Source organism: Artibeus jamaicensis, unplaced genomic scaffold (assembly GCF_021234435.1).
Source record: "Artibeus jamaicensis isolate MK-2021 breed Jamaican fruit bat unplaced genomic scaffold, CSHL_Jam_final contig_196, whole genome shotgun sequence".
Taxonomy (NCBI): domain Eukaryota; kingdom Metazoa; phylum Chordata; class Mammalia; order Chiroptera; family Phyllostomidae; genus Artibeus; species Artibeus jamaicensis.
In genome coordinates this window covers 1,189,136-1,206,717 of record NW_026521401.1, presented here as the reverse complement: position 1 = coordinate 1,206,717, position 17,582 = coordinate 1,189,136, and the positions used below count along the sequence as shown (strand labels likewise).

The window sequence follows — 17,582 nt, the reverse complement described above, 5'->3', positions numbered from 1 at the left end:
TATGTAATTCAGAGATTTAAGCACCAATCTAAAAATATTCTTTGAGGACTTCTATTTATCTACCAATTTACCTTTTTCTATAGACACATTTAATTTTTCAAATAACTGGTATGTATGTTAAGCTAAAGTCTTTATAATATAGCCTTCAGTAATCTGTAGCAGGAAGACTTTATGATCCTCAAAATAATCATACCTTCTTGCCAGCTACCTGTACTCTGACATGGTAGTTTCTTTCTCATTGGTATTTTTCTGATTTTTAGGTAACCTTCACTTTTCAGTTTGCACCTAAAGTAGGAGCTTTAAGAAGTTGCATTCTTCATTAAGTATCTAAGTGGCATTATGTGTCCTTCTCTCTGGTGTTAGCTACTTAGTATGGATGGAGGATGGAAGCGGGGCCTGGCTTACCATGAAAAAGCAGAACACTCTCTCACTGGCACAGCCCTCAGGATCAGGTCTGGCTGTAAGTTCCATCCTGTGGCTCAGTGTGACTTTCCTGAATGAAATGTACTTTCCCCCTAGCTACATTTCTTCCATATACTGCACACATCAGCTGAAGCAGCTGGTTAATACTGAATGCTGACCACAAATTGCTAGCTATTTTGCTTCTTGGCCCCCCCAACTAGCCCCTTGAGTAAGAAGCTGATGTGTTTCAGATCCTGGGTTATGTTGCTTAATGATGCAGGTTTAATTGTTGCCAAGGAATGCCTAAAGTTTACAGCTTGATTCCAGAAAAGCCAATGAATAGTAACAGACAGAATCTGTAATTAATGTGTATTTCATGTTTACCTCATGCCAAGCTTTATACTAAGCAGACTGCATACCTTAGTTTAGTTAATCCCCAATGACCTTGAATATAGGTTCTATTGTTGCCTACATTTTATAGGTAAGAAAAATTAAATGACTTGCTCAAGGTTATATGTTAAGAGACAATTCCAGAGTCCTTACTTTTGATACTATATTTGGCTGCTAGGCAGAGCTTCACCTCTCTGTGTCTCCTTACTAAAGAGTAGACAGGAATTTAATGTTTTAATTTTTATAAACCTCTCTGTGTCCATCGTCTAAGACAGATTATATACTTAATGCAATTTTCCCTGAAAAGAATACATTTTGAATGTATTACCATATTTCCTTCATGTGAAGTCAGATATACTCGTTATAACCAAAACTACATCCATAGTATACCACTATGTTATTAAATTAAAAATATTTATAAGTGCATAGTGTGTGTTATGAGCTCTTTATAGCCAACTTTGTTCTCGTAGATCACAGGTGAAAAACACAAGGCCCTCAGGCCAAATCCGACCTTGTACCTTGTTTTATTTGGCCTGGCACCTTGTTTCTACCCGTGGCAGTGCCGAGCTCCTTGCCCCTAAAGAGTAGTTCCAGTTATACAGTCCTAAAATTACACTTGACCCTTTGAAGGCAACCCGGAGGCTGATGTGGCCCCTGGTGAAAATGAATTTGGCAGTCTTGTCATAGATAATGAAGTTCGTTTTTTCTACTTACCTTAAGAAAATCCCGTTGTCTCAGAATGCAGATGAAATTAAGAATGAGTCCAGTGTGACCTGGAAAGCCTCATTTAATGACTCTCCCAATTGTAGTGTGACCCACTATTGTCTTGGGGGTGAAAAAGTGCAAAAATACTGTCAAATGCATTGAAGATTCACATTCTGCACCTCCTCTCCCCTGTTACTTTTTCTATGTTATCCATTTGTAGGCATGGCAGAATAAAGGATTTCAAGCCCAGTCTGGACAGTTGATGATTAACAAATCCTAGTGTGCTTCCTAACCTTTTGTGCATACTGGAACACACAGAACATGGTAATATTTTCTCTGAGGTAAACAAATGCAGTTCCTTGAGACTGGAGGTTTCTGCTATCACCTACCCATGTCCTTAGATATACCTATAACTCATGATCCATTACATCTGCCATATTCTAAGTTTACTGTGTATATGAAAGTATTCTGTAAATTATAGTGTGCTCTTCATGTGTAAGGTTTTATTAATAATAACTATTAAGACCCAGGTATTTATTCTGAAAAAGGACATTGTATACTGTGATTTTTTGTCTCTGTGTTTTGGGAACTGTTCTTAGAGAATTAAGTGCAGGTGCCAGATTAATTGCTGGATTTAAGGTCTTGTATGTGATTTGGCACAGTAATGAGGACAAGCAGAAATGCAAGTGGTTAGGGATCATATGGTTCAATACTTCTTTTTTAAAAAATATATTTTATTAATTATGCTATTACACTTGTTCCATTTTCTCCCATTTACTCCCCCCCACAGTATGTGCCCCCCCTCATTTCCCCACTTTAGTTTAATTTCATGGGTCATACATAAAAGTTCATTGGCTTCTGCATTTTCTATACTATTCTTAACCTCCCCCTGTGTATTTTGTACCTACCATTTATGCTACTTATTCCCAGTACCTTTTCCTCCATTCCCCTGCTGCCCTTCCCTGTTGATAACCCTCCATATGATCTCCATTTCTGTGATTCTGTACCTGTTCTAGTTGTTTGCTTAGTTCATTTTTGTTTTTGATTTTAGGTTCGGTTGTTGATAGTTTTGAGTTTGTCATTTTACTGTTCATATTTTTTAAATCTTACTCTTTTTCTTAGATAACACCCTTTAACATTTCATATAATAAGGGCTTGGTACTGGTGAATTTCTTGAACTTGACCTTATCTGGGAAGCACTGGATCTGCCCTTCTGTTCTAAATGATAGCTTTGCTGGGTAGAGTAATCTGGATGGAGGTCTTTTCCTTTCATGACTTTGAATACTTCTTTCCAGCCCTTCTTGCCTGCAAGGTTTCTTTTGAGAATCAACTGATATAGTCTTATGGAAACTCCTTTAGGTAACTGTCTCCTTTTCTCTTGGTTCTTTTAAGATTCTCTACTTATCTTTAATTTTGGGTAATATAATTATGATGTGCCTTGGTATGTGCTTCCTTGGGTCCAACTTCTTTGGGACTGTCTTGAGCTTCCTGGATTTCCTAGAAATCTATTTCATTTGCCAGATTGGGGAAGTTCTCCTTCATTATTTTTTCAATTAAGTTTTCCATTTCCTGTTCTTCCTCTTATCCTTCTAACACCCCTGTGATTTGGATGTTGGATTGTTTAAAGATGTCCTGGAGGTTCCTAAGCCTCTCCTCATTTTTTTGAATTCTTCTTTCTTCATTCTGTTCTGGTTGAATGTTTATTTCTTCCTTCTGGTCCACACCATTGATTTGAGTCCTGGTTTCCTTTATCACTATTGTCTCCCTCTACATTTTCCTTTCATTTGCTTTGCATAGCCTTCACTTTTTCCTCTATTTTGTAACCTTACTCAGCCAATTTTGTGAGCATCCTGATTACCATTGTTTTGAATTGTGTATCTGATAGGTTGGCTGTCTCTTTTTTGCTTAGTTGTATTTTTTCTGGAGCTTTGATCTTGATCTTTTCTTTCATTTGGGCCTTTTTTCCCCCCTTTTGTCTCAGCATACCTGTTTCATAGTAAGTGGAGGAGCCTTAGATATTTGCCACGACAGGGCAACCCACATCACTGTGTTGTGGTGCTGTATGTTGGGGAGGGATCCAAGAGGGATCAGTGCTACTTGCTTAGCTCTCAACTGGTTTTTGGTTACTTCCCCTGCTACCCACAAGCAAATTGGGCCTTTCTGGTGCTGGTTCCTGGGTGAGTGGTTTTGTGTGTGTTCTAGTTCCCTGTGGGTCTCTCCAACAAACTTTCCTCTGAGTCTGGGAGTTTCTCCCGTGTCTGCAAAACCCCCCACAGGTTTTTCAGTCAGAGATTTTGAGGCTTTATTTTTCCTCACTGGAACCCTGGGTTGCGCAGTCATTCTCACTCCCTAGTTGTTCCTCTCAGTTTTTCTGCACACAAATGTTGGACTGCCCTTTCTACCAACCGCCTCTAGTGATAACAGGGTGCAGCCAAGAGGGGGGCCCCAAAAAGGCATTTGGAATGGGGTCCAGAACTCAAGGTGTTTATAGGAAATATTGGAGAGACATATAAGATGTCCTCACCCCTTCCCCCACAGGTGTAAGTTGGGGGAAGGGACACATGGAGCAGGAACATGCAGGGCTGTTTTGTACAGCCACAGCCTTGCAGCTAATCCATGGCCTCGTTATTTAACATATCTGTAGGCTTTGGTGGGTTACTTGGATATGTTAAATGGCTGTTGCCAGGCTTGGAGCCAGGGTTATGGAAGTCACTTCCCCCCAAGGTGGAACTGGGGGGCAGGTCCCCCGAGTTATAGTGCTTACCTGGGAGCTTGGGGAAAGTTGGCTCCAGGATATGGGGCCATACCTACTCAGACTCATGATGGCAGCTCAGTAAAGCTGGAATAATACAGGAATGCTGGCAGGTGTAACTGATTGTGGGAGGAGTCAGAAATGGGGGTACAGAGGAATATTGGCAGGGGGATTTAAACCCAGACACCACAGTCACTGAGAGAGAGCCACGTGCTTTTGGACAGAGTGGGCCCCCCCCACAGCTGGAGGTAGAGAGAATCATCATGTTGCTTTGTCAGAGTGGTGACCCTACCCACCCCTGCAGCCATGTGAAGGAAAGAACCATGTGGTTTTGGCCAGAGTGCAGACCCCTGCAGCTTTGGTAGAAGAGGCCCACACGGCTTTGGGGTGTTCCCTTTGGCCACGTGGCCTGCGAAGCAGGAGAGACTTTGCCTGGAAAGTGGGTACAAAGAACCCTTGCCAGTAGACCATGAGAAGGTGCCACATGGCTTTGGAGTAATTAGAGATTCTGCTTGGATGGTGACACAGTTGACAGTGCTAGCAGCCTGAAACACAGATGTGTGCTTCTTTTCCAGAGTTATGGTACCCCGAATTAGGGCAGGGGTGAAGGAAGCGCTGTGGGCATCTATGGGTATCCAAAAGGACTTTGATATTTTAATGGGGACATTGGGACACTACTTTAAATCAGTATAGCTTTAAATAAACATATCCTTTCCTTTTTACAAGTCTCTGGCTTTGAGAGATGTCTTTCCTCTGGCAGCGGACAGACAAGCCCAGTAGGTGGTCCCAATGATATTAGTATACTGTCCTTGGCCAGGGGCTGGGGGGAGCCCCGTTGTTCTGTAACAGTTTTTGGCATCCCCGGATGGCCCAAATATTGCCCCACCTTGGACCTCTGTTCTATAACTAGTCCTTTCCACCCAGCTGCCTGTCTCCGCCCCTCCTACTAGTCTGGATGAATATTTCTTCTTTAACTCCTTGGTTGTCAGACTTTTGTACAGTTCGATTTTCTGGCAGTTTTGGTCATTTTTTTGTTTTTAAATTGTTGTTGTCCTTCTTTTGGTTGTGCGAGGGGGCACAGTGTGTCTACTTACGCCTTCATCTAGGCCCAAAGTTGGTTGGAGACATCTTATAAGAAATCAAACAGCTGGTGAAATTTGTTACTGATTCTGCTGTTTCTCCTCATAAAATTTTCTACCCTTCTGTTTTTCCCAATTTTCTCTCAAGTTAGGCCTTCACCATGAAGTCTTTTCCTGTGTCTACGTCTTTTCTCCCAGGTGAAGATCATACCATTATATCTTGCACAAAGCTTTAGTGATTGTATTACAACACTCTACTGTTGTTTGTTTCACATATTTTTTTTGTAAATTGTGAATTTCTTGAAGTCAAGGCTGTGTATGATTAATCTTTGGAGCTGAAATGACACCCAGATCATTTTATTATGTTCCATCATTAGGCAGGGTTTAAATACTCTTTAAATCAAGCTGAAATTTGTCTCCTTTTGCTGTCTCCCTTTAGTCCTCATTCTAACATCTGAAATACTCCAAACTAATTTACTTTTATGCTGTCTTCAAACTTTTGTATCATCTATCAAATATACTTCCACACAGTCTTTATTTCTCTGGGCTAAACATTTTTAGTGTTCATAGTTTGCTTTCCTGGTTTTGCTTTTTTTCTTAAATAAGTTTTCTTTACCTATCCCAGTATGTAGAATCATAGAATTTTAAGTATTGAAAGGGACCAGCATTTGCCTAGTCCTGGTCCTTCATCCAACTAATTATTCGTTGCTTACGTGCTGATTGAGTAATTGAAATTGGCACACAATTATTTTGGAGTACCACAATATTTTGAGAATTTCACTAAGAATAAAGAGGAAATTTAGATTTAGTAGATTGTTTAAAAGTTCACCTTTCATAGTTTTTTGTGCTGCTGAATATCTTAAGAAAAATAGGCAAAATAAAAAAGTTGTTTAATGTTAATGCACTGTATATACAGTACAGAAAGAGCCTCACATTTTTATATCATTGCCATTAAGAACTTGACTCTAAAGCTAAGCTGCCCGGGCTTCAATCCTGGATCTACCACATATAAATGTAAATTACTTAATCTCTGTGTGTCTCAGTTTCCATATGTGTAAAACAAGATTAATATTAATATGGGATGTCATGAGGTTTAAATGACTTAGTACTTGAAAAGCACTGAGAATTATGCCTAGCACACAAATGTTCAGGATGTGGTTACTGCTTGCTGCTGCCACCACCACCAGTATTATTGAGCTGTACAAGCACCTGATGAGATGTGGAACGCAGCTTTGTAATTTCTGGTTGAACCATAACTAAATCATCTGTACTTATGATAAAGTTTATTGTCCTTATAAGAGGCCCTACATACCATGCTCTGCACTACAGCATGATTTGCTCAGACTGTAACCACATCTATGGAGTAATGAAGTACTTTATCATGGGATTTTACTGTAGAAACAGTTTAAGAAATGGCAGAAAACTCATTAGCTTTTGAATCTGTTCCTCTGAGACAAACTTGCTAAAAATTCATTTCCTATCTTCTTAAAAAGAGTAAATTCATTGACATTCTGCAAAGAAAATACTGGCAGCTTGTGTTTTATGAAATATAATGTTTTACAGTAGATTTAATTTTCATTAGTAAGCCCCTTTTAATAATGAATGCATCAGAGTAAATTTTCTTCCTCTGTTACAAGGTTGCTATCAAGATCATAGACAAGACCCAGCTAGATGAAGAAAACTTGAAGAAGATTTTCCGAGAAGTTCAAATTATGAAGATGCTTTGCCACCCCCATATCATCAGGCTTTACCAGGTAGGAGTCTAGTGGCTTATTGCATGGCAGCATAAAAAAACAAAAACCCTTTAAAGTAAAGGTTGATTGGGTGAACATCTGCAACTTTGTTCCCATGTTAACATGTTCATCCTACTATTTTCCCCACCCTTTCATCCCCCTGCTCAGTACTTATGCCATTCTTAGTGAAAATTACACAAAAAGGTCATTCAGAAGATGATGAGAACTTAAGTCAGAATCTTAAAACAGAATGGGAAACTCAAAAGGAACATAGAATTTTGAGACATTAGAAGCTAGAGATGAATACACATTTTTATAACATTATCTAAACACTAATTTGTGTGATAATGTTATAAATTATGAAGGCAAATGATAAAGTATGGCTTCCTGTATCAGCCAGAACCTATCTCCTTTCTATTCTAGTAAGGCCCGGACTTAGTTTTTAGTTTTGCAAGGTAGCATTTGCTTATTTTGATAACCAAGAGGTTGAGTCTATATAATGGAAGAGACTTCTAATTTAGTTTTCTTACCTTCCCAAGAAACATGCATATTCCATGCTATCATCAAAAATGATTCCCTATCCCTACTGCAGAAGCCGTAAATCGAATTGCTGCAATTTCAAGTCAGATAGGGGAGGATCTTGTCTTATCAGACTGGTGGAAGTGATATTTTGGAAAAAGTGGGGCTTTGGGGTGCTTCTCAAATTGTATTGTGTTGGCAGCCACAAGCTCTGCCTATGCTTTCTACTAGAACAGCCATCCCCTAGTTCTGCAGGAAATGGCTACCCACTGTGTTCGTTTGCTGCCGTTAGCCTGCAGTAAATTGTTATCGGCCCAGAAGAAATCATGTCATGATATTACTGTATGTGGTTAAGGCTACAGCTTTAGGGTTTTTCTCTGTCATTAGCTACTCACATAGTAAAATTGAACTAGAATCAGCAGAACAGACCTGTTAAGATTTATCAGATTAAATTATGTTGAACCCATATCTACATCATACCCCAGAAGTAAACTTGTGAAAGCTTTCTGGTATTGCTTGAAGACCTATGTCTGCAAACTCAGAGGTATCTGACCTCTGCTTGCTTCCTATTCTGATAGACTGAGTAAATTTCTTGACCTCACTTTCTTAAATAAATCACCTTTAAATAATTCTAGGGCTTTTTAGGCTGATCTTTCTCAAAAAGTTAACTTATAAGTATTAACCTTATAATGGATTTCTGCAAGTTTACCTTTCTTACATGAGATTTCACTGGCCTGTAAGAATTTCCCTCCTTTCAGCCTTGGCTTTGAACAATGCTCTCTTTTAAGCTTTAATTTTGCTCTCTGGCAGCTAGTATTGTTAATGGCAGAGTCTGAGCTGCCAGGGTGAATATCAAATTGTCTTCTGAAGTATCAAATTAGTTTTTGGGTCATTTGCCAAAGCTTCAGTCTCCTTAGGTTTATAGAGTGAGCCAAATATAGGTGAGCTCTTGAAAAGTAACAATAAAAGAACAGGTGCTGTCAGTAAAAAGCCTGGGGTGAAAAGGCATACATATACAATGTGACATTTTTTTCTTTTTTTCTAAGTACCTACATGTATTTAGAGACCTTCTTTTTTGTTATATAGAGATTGCTTACAAATAATACCTATAACAAGTAGTGAGCTACCACCAGTATATATACGGTTTTTAAAAATTAAAGCGAAAAAAGAATGACAGTTATTAGATTAGAAAATTAAGTTGATGTGCATTTACACAGTGGAGTATCATGAGACCATTGAAAAAGAAGTAAATATTTTATAATGTAATGCATAATACTGTTATATGGTACTAATACATAAATTGTCAAAGATAAAGTAACTGGGAAATAATTTAACAAAATAATTAACCGTGAAGTATAGTTAAAGTCTAGAATGCCTCAATATGATAGCTGCTTGCCACACATGGCTATTGAGTATCAAAATGTGGCTAGAACAAATGAGGAAATGAATTTTATTTTTGGTAAGGATTTTATTTTTTTCTGTTTAGAGAGAGGTGTAAGGAAGTAGAGAGAGCAAGAGAGAAACATTGATGTGTGAGAGACAGCAATCCATAGCCTCTCACACACCCCTACCTGGGGACCTGGCCTACAACCCAGGAACATGCCCTGACTGGCATTTGAACTGGCCACCCTTTGGTTGTCATGTCGGCACTCAATCCACTGAGCCACACCATCCAGGGCAGAAATGAATTTGTAATTTTATTTAAATTAATTTGAATGTAAAAACTGAAGCAGTTTACAGTTTTAAAAAGTTTTTGAAATGATTTTCAACATATTAGGGTAAATATGTTAGAATTAATTTCTCCTTTATTTATTTATTTATTTTTAAGATTTTATTTATCTTTAGAAGGGAAGGGAAGGGAAGGAGAGAGGAAGAGAAACATCAATGTATGGTTGCCTTTCATGCATCCCCTGCTGGGAACTGGCCTGCAGGGAACTGGTCTGCAACCCAGGAATATGCCCTGACTGGGAATTGAACCGCGATCCTCTGGTTCGCAGGCCTGTGCTCAATCCACTGAGCTACACCAGCCAGGGCTTAATTTCTCCTTTATAAAAAGCTTTTTAATTTGATCACTAGAAAAGTTAAATTGTATGTAAGGCTCATATTTCTATTGGACAGCATTTCTGTAGAATGATATAAGTTACTAACAGTGTTTCCTCTAGGGAATAAAATGCAGGGGTTGAGAAGAGGAAAGCCTTTGGTCTTTGATTATACAACAGGTATTTAAAATGTTTACAACGAGTGTATATACTCATATATTACTTTAAAAATATTTAATGAAAAAGGTTAAAAGGAAGGAAGGACTGACAACACACTACAACTAATTTAAAAGGTACTAAATATTAGCAAAATATATATATAATTATATAATATATTACATGTTTGTATAATTATAATAATATGTTAAATATATAAATATATTAAAACCATATATAAATATATACGAGGAAAATAGAGACCAAGACAAAATAAGCAATGAGTAGTTTACATTACTTGAAGTGTTGAATATTTACATTATTGTCCCCAGTTTTGATAAATAGGTAGTGGAAAGTTATTTCTACTTTTAAAAAAAGCAGGGCCATATGTCATTTCTGTGCAGTTTTTGAATGAATCCCATTTTTTTCCCTAAGGTGTTTTTTGGTTTGTTAGGTTTGGGTGGAAACATTTTGAGTTTCAAATGACCAGTGTTAAATTTCAACTTTTGAGTTCTTGTCCACTTCTTTGCTTCTCAGTTTTATTTAAGAGATTACAGAGGCCTCATGAAACAAAAGGACTGTCTTTCTCAAGTAGTAAATATTTCTACTTTTAAGAACTTGGAGGAATACCTGTTTTTCCCCTTTCTTAATAACATTTATATCTGTCCATTCCCACCAGTGATTTAAGTTTCCTTTAAGCAGTAGTGATTATTAATATTTCAGATGACAAAGGAAGAGTCATTAGCTTCTCATCCTATAATGTCATTTGTGTCACTATGACTTTCCTGCCTTTGCACCAGGTTATGGAGACAGAACGGATGATTTATCTGGTGACAGAATATGCTAGCGGAGGGGAAATATTTGGTAAGTATATTTACTGCATTCTTTAATCAGTTATTGAGCACACTGTGGCAAACCTAAAACAGCGTTTAATGACTTTGAGCAGCTGTCACTTGATGCTGTCCTTGAGTGCTGTCATTTTCTATCAACAGAGTAATTCTAATTATTTTTCCTTCACCTATTTCTCTTCACCATCTCCATTTCCTTAACAAAGATGCTTTCTTTATTTCAATCAGATGTTGACAGTTGAGATTAAAGATATCCAGGAACAAACATTCCTTGCGAACATGTAACCGATGGTCTTTTCCTATTGCCAGATTCTAACTGGGGTTACTAAGTGTGCCAGGACTCCCACAGTGTGTGTGTGGGGTGGGGTTCAGTTGTGCGAGAGAGCCACTTAAAGCAAGCATTCTCACCTAATCTGTTCTTTAAACTTTGTTTAAATATAAAACATAACTGTATTTCTTTTTTTCTTTTTCTTTTCTTTTCTTTTTTCAATATATTTTATTGATTGTGCCATTAACAGTTGTTCTATTCCCCCTTCATTCCCCTCCCCCCTGCACGCCCCCTCCCCCACCATTCCCCCCCCTTTATGACCACATGTCTCAAGTTCTTTAGATTCTATATTTCCCCTACTATTCTTGCCCTCTCCCCTATCTATTTTCTACCTACTGTCTATGCTACTTATTTTCTGTACCTTCTCCCCCCTTCTCCTTCTCCCACTCCCCTGTTGCTAACCCTCCATGTGATCTCCATTTCTATGGTTCTGCTCCTGATCTAGCTGTCCTCTTAATTTGCTTTTATTTTAGGTGTGGTTGTTAATAACTGTGAGTTTGCTGTCCTTTCACCGTTCATATTTTTTTTCTTTTTCTTAAGATAAGTCCCTTTAACATTTCATATAACAAGGACTTGGTGATGATGAACTCTTTGAATTTGATCTTATCTGAGAAGCACTTTATCTGCCCTTCCATTCTAAATGGAAGCTTTGCTGGATAGAGCAATCTTGGATGTAGGTCTTTGGATTTTATGAGGTGGAATACTTCTTTCCAGCCCCTTCTTGCCTGTAAGGTTTCTTTTGAGAAATCTGCTGACTGATGGGAACTCCTATGTAGGTGGCTGTCCCCTTATCTCTTGCTGCTTCTAGGATTCTCTCCTTCATTTTAATCTTAGCTAATGTAATTATGATGTTCCTTGGTGTGCTCCTTCTTGGGTCCAACTTCTTTGGGACTCTCTGAGCTTCCTGGATTTCCTGGAAGTCTATTTCCTTTGCCAGATTGGGGAAGTTCTCCTTTATTATTTGTTCAGATAAGTTTTCCACTTGTCACTCTTTCTCTTCCCCTTCTGGTAGCTCTATAATTCGGATATTGGAGCATTTAAAGATGTCCTGGAGGTTCCTAAGCCTCTCCTTTTTTTGAATTCTTGTTTCTTCATCCTTTTCTATTTGGTCATTTTTTCCTTCCTTCTGGTATACTCCCTTCATTTGAGTCCCAGTTTCCTTTCCACCACTATTGGTTTCCTGCGTATTTTGCTTCATTTCAGTTAGTTTATCCTTCATTTGTTCCTCTAATTTGTGACTGAAATCAACCAGTTCTGTGAGCATCCACATCACCAGTGTTTTGAACTGTGCATATGAAAGTTTGGCTATTTCTTGGTTGCTTAGAATTACGGGCTTTGGGGCTTTGAGTTCTTGAGCCATAATGTTTTGGTCTGTTCACGCCTATTACGTAGAAGGAGTGGAGGCTTAGTTGTTCTCCAGGGCAGGGCTGCCTAGGTCGCTGGGTTGTGATGCTGTATGTGGGGGCTGGGTCAAAGGGGAGCAGTAACGAGTGGTCCCCTCAGCTGCTTCCTGTTGCTGGGGCCTGCTCGGACTGTCTGACTGCTTGCTCCTTTGCTGGTTTATCTGTGCGTGAATGTATGACCGCGGTCAGCCTGTCACCTTGCACCCTCAGTGGGTCCGCCTGCTGCTATTCCACACCTGGGATCCACCCACGGCTACCTGCGTGCCTGGGTCGCGCACCTGGGTTGCGCGCCTGGGTCTTTCTGGTGGATCTCTCCTGCCCAACCCCATTCCGCTGCTGGCTTTGCCCGTCTTACCGGTCTGGCTGAAAAGTTTGTTGTTGTCAGACTTTCGTATAGATTGATTTTCTGTGTTTTGGCTGCGTTTTTGTTCACTAAAACTTTGTTGTCTTTAAACTTGGTTGTGAGAGGTACAGTGTTTCCACCTATGCCTCCATCTTGGCGGAAGTCCCTATAACTGTATTTCTTACTTTGCATGTGTTCAGCATTTCCCCTGATGATTTTGTAAATTTGATGGTTCTGTATTCAGTAGCTATTTTTTTTTTCTCTTACACATAGCACAGCATCCGAATTAAGCAAGAGAATTTGTTACCTGAAAAGCTGACTTTTCAAGGTGGTAAAAACTGTCAAAAAAAATATTTTATAGCAATGATAAATGGGGAGAAGTAGAGGTGAAGGCTAAACTTTGAAATCTATATTGACATATTTTATTTTTAATTTTTTCCTATTGGCAAATAACTATGAGAAACATTCCTCTTATATAATTTATATTTATCCAATGTAGGTTTTTTCTGGTTTTGTTTTGGTTAAATATGGATGGTAAAATATTGGCACTTACTAATTTGAAAAATATTTAAAAGCATGAAATCACTTTTAAAGTGCAGTTTTTTAAATAAATAATGGATTAATTGTGAGTATGGAATTTTTGGTGTTAAAATTTCTCCAGACACCTTATAGTTTTGTGTCAGAGAATTTTCAGGATAAAGGATAAGTATGAGTGAGCCCTTTTGGGGGGCAGTATCATCATTTCTTATTAATATTTTAAACTGGCGTTGTATATATATATTTTTTGCACAATGTTAATCTTGGGAGAAAAGAGACCATATCATCTTAATGTTCATAATAATAATAAAAAAAAAACAACCAAACAGAGTATACATCTGATCTACTTTGACCTTTAGGAAAACTGATTTTTTTTTATTGCTGTTCAGTTATGGTTGTGCCTGTCTTCCCCTGTGGCTCTCTCCTACCGTACCCACGGCCCATTCCCATAGTTAGTCCCCACCCCATGGTCCTTTATACTTGTCCCTTGACTTCATTCTTTCTTTTCTTCCCCTCATTATTCCCCTCCCCCAACCACCTCTTCCTACCCCACACCTCTGGTTACTGTCATTTTTTTAAAAGATTTTGTATAACATTTTTCATTGTTTTAGTCACTTTGTAAAAATATTTTATTTATTTATTTTTAGAGAAAGGGGGCACGAAAGGAGACAGAGAGGGTGAGAAATATCAGTGTGTGATTGCCTCTTCTGCACCCCTCACTGGGGGCCTGGCCTGCAACCTAGGCATGTGCCCTGACTGGAAATCAAACTGGTAACCCTTTGGTTTGCAGGCCTGCGCTTAACCCACTGAGCTACACCATTCAGGGCTGTTATTTTATTCTTTATTTCCATGTCTCTGGTTCAGTTTTGCTCGCTCACTTGTTTGTTTTGTTGATTAGGTTCCACTTAAGGGGAGATCATGTGGTATTTGTCTTTACCCACCTACCTGGCTTATTCCACTTTGTATAATACTCTCCAGTTCCATGCATGGTATTCCAAAGGGTGGGATTTCCTTCTTTCTTTCTGTTTCGTAGTATTCCATTGTATAAACATACCCCAGTTTTTTAATTTACTCTTTCATGGTGGGCACCCATGCTGTTTGTAGCACTTGGCTATTGTAAATAACACTGCTGTGAATATTGGGCTTCATAGGTTCTTTTGAATTGGTGTTTTAGGATTTTTAGGATATAATCCCAGCAGTGGAATCACTTGATCAAAAGACAGTTCCATTTATAGTATTTTGAGGAAATTCTATACTATTTTCCACAGTGGCTGCACCTCTTTGTATTCCCACCAACAGTGCACTGGGTTTCCTTTTTCTCCATAACCTCCCCAGCACTTGTTTGTTGATTTGGTTATGATGGTCATTCTCACTGGTGTGAAGTGGTATCTCATTGTGGTTTTAATTTGCATCTCTCTGATAGCTAAAAGGATGCTGAGCTATCCTTTCATATGTCTCTGGGCCCTCTGTGTATCCTCCTTGAAGAAGTGCCTATTCAGGTCCTTCGCCCATTTTTCAGTTGGATTGTTTGTCTTCTTGGTGTGGAGTCCTGTGAGTTTTTTATATATTTTGGAAATCAAACCCTTGTCTGAGATATCATTGACAAATATGTTCTCCCATAAGGTCGGTTCCCTTTTCATTTTGCTGATGTTTTCTTTAGCTGTGGAAAAGACTTTTAATTTGATGTAGACCCACTTGTTTATTTTTTCCTTTATATCCCTTGCCCTAGGGGACATACTGGTGAAAATGTTGCTGCATGGGATATCTGGATTTTTCCTGCCTATGTGCTCCTGTAGGACTTTTATGGTGTCCTGACTTCTATTTAAGTCTTTTATCCACCTTGAGTTTATTTTGGTGTATAGTATAAGTTGGTGATCTAGTTTCATTTTTTTAAATGTACCTATCCAGATCTCCCAACACCATTTATTGAAGAGGCTTTTTTACTCCATTTTATGTTCCCGCCCTCTTGTCAAGTATTAACTGATCATATTGACATGGGTTTATTTCTGGGCTCTCTATTCTGTTCCATTGGTCTATGTGTCTGTTCTTATGCCAATAAAAGACTGTTTTGATTACAGGGCCTTGGAATATAGTTTGATATCAGGTATTGTGATCCCTGCTACTTTGTTCTTCTTTCTCAAAATTGCTGAGGCTATTCGGGGTCATTTATGGTTCCGTATAAATTTTTGAAATATTTGTTCTCTATCTGTGAAATATGTCACTGGTATTTTGATAGGGATTGTGTTGAATCTATAAATTGCTTTGGGTATGATGGACATTTTGATGATGTTAATGCTCCAGTCCATGAGTATGTGCTTCCATTTATTTGTGTCTTCCTTATTTCTTTCTTTGGTGTTGTGTAGTTTTCTGAGTGCAGGTCTTTTACCTCCTTGGTTAAATTTATTCCAAGGTACTTTATTTTTCTTGTTGCTATAGTAATTGTGTTTGTTTTTCTAATTTGTTTCTGATATTTCATTGTTGGTGTACGAAAATGACTTTGATTTCTGAATATTGACTTTGTATCCTGCTATTTTGCCAAATTCACTCATTAGGTCAAGTAATTTCTTGGTGGAATCATTAGGGTTTTCTTTGTACATTGTCATGTCATCTGTAAACAATGACAATTTTACTTCCACCTTTCCAATTTAGATGTCTTTTACTTCTTTTTCTTATCTGATTACTTTGGCTAGAACTTCTAATAGTATGTTGAGTAGAAGTGGTGAAAGCAGACACCTGTCTTGTTCCTGATCTTGGTGGGAAAGGTTTTAGTTTTTGCCTGTTGAGTATAATGTTGACTGTAAGTTTCTCATATATGGCCTTTATTATGTTGAGGTATGCACACTCTATCCCCACTTTGCTGAGTGTTCTTATCATAAATGGGTGCTGGACTTTATCAAATGCTTTTTCTACATTTACGCATGTGATCGTATGATTTTTGTCTTTTCATTTTGTTTATGTGATGTATTCTGTTTATTGATTTGTGAATATTGTACCATCCTTGTATGCCTCGGATAAATCCCACTCGATCATGGTGTATGATTTTGTATGTATTGCTGGATTCAGTTTGCCAGTATTCTGTTGAGGATTTTAGTGTCTTAAGTTCATCAGCGATATTGACCTGGAGTTTTCTTTCTTTGTTGTGTCTTTGTCTGGCTTTGGGTTTGGGATGATGTTTACCTCATAAAAAGAGTTTGGGTGTCTTACCTCTTATTTGGTTTTTTGGAATAGTGTGAGAAGAGTTGAGATTAGCTCTTCCCTGAATGTTTGGTAACATTTTCCTGTTAAGCCATCTGGTCCAGGGCATTTGTGTGCTGAGAGTTTTTTGATTACTGCTTCAATTTCATTAGCTGTTATCAGTCCTTTCAGGCTTTTGCTTCTTGACTCCATTTTGAAGAATTATGTTTCTAGAAATTTGTCCATTTCCCCCAGGTTTTCAAGTTTTGTGGCATATAGTTGTTCATAATACTTTCTTACAATCCTTTGTGTTTCTGTGGCATCAGTTGTAATTTGTCCTCTTTCATTTCTGATTTTATTTACTTGGATCGTCTTTCTTGATGAGTCTGGTTAAAAGTTTGTGTGTTTTGTTTATTTTATTTACTTGGATCGTCTTTCTTTTTCTTGATGAGTCTGGTTAAAAGTTTGTGTGTTTTGTTTATCTTTTCAAAGAACCAGCTCCTGGATTTATTGATTTCTTGAAATATTCTTTTAGTCTCAATGTCATTTAATTCTGCTCTGATCTTGATTATTTCTATCCTTCTACTAGCTCTGGCCATTGCTGTTGTTCCTGCATTTCTGTAGATGTAGGTTTAGGTTGTTTATTTGAATTTTTTTTAATCTTTTTTAAGTAGGCCTCTATTGTAATGATCTTTCTTCTCAGGACTGCCTTTGCTGTGTCCCATAGGTTTCAGGCTGTTGTGTGTTCATTTTCATTTGTATCCAAAAACTTTTTGATTTCTACCTTAATTTTATTGTTTAATAACATGTTATTCAGTCTCCATGAATTTGACTGTTTTTGAGCTTTTTTTCCCCATAAATTGGTTTCTAGTTTTAATCCATGGTGATCTGAGAAAATAGTTGATGTGATTTAAGTTTTCTTAAATTTTTTTAAAACATTTTTTTATTGATTATGCCATTACATTTGTTCTATTCCCCCCTCCTTTCCCCTCTACCCTGCACACCCTACCCCCCCATTCCCCCCCTTTAGTTCATGAACACGTGTCTCAAGTTCTTTAGATTCTGTATTTCCCCTACTATTCTTACCCTCCCTCCTATCTATTTTCTATCTACTGTCTATGCTACTCATTTTCTGTACCTTCTCCCCCCTTCTTCTTCTCCCACTCCCCTGTTA

General features: G+C 38.1%; 1 protein-coding gene across 9 annotated transcripts in view; it reads left to right on the top strand.

Moving 5' to 3' along the window:
• Positions 1-17,582, top strand: part of SIK3 (SIK family kinase 3) — a 280,765-nt gene that overhangs the window by 128,537 nt on the left and 134,646 nt on the right. For all 9 annotated transcript variants that reach the window (XM_053672225.1, XM_053672217.1, XM_053672227.1 and 6 more), the window contains exons 2-3: positions 6,966-7,082; positions 10,576-10,639. In XM_053672225.1, coding sequence (XP_053528200.1) covers positions 6,966-7,082; positions 10,576-10,639 — 181 coding nt within the window. The remainder of the gene's footprint in view (positions 1-6,965; positions 7,083-10,575; positions 10,640-17,582) is intronic.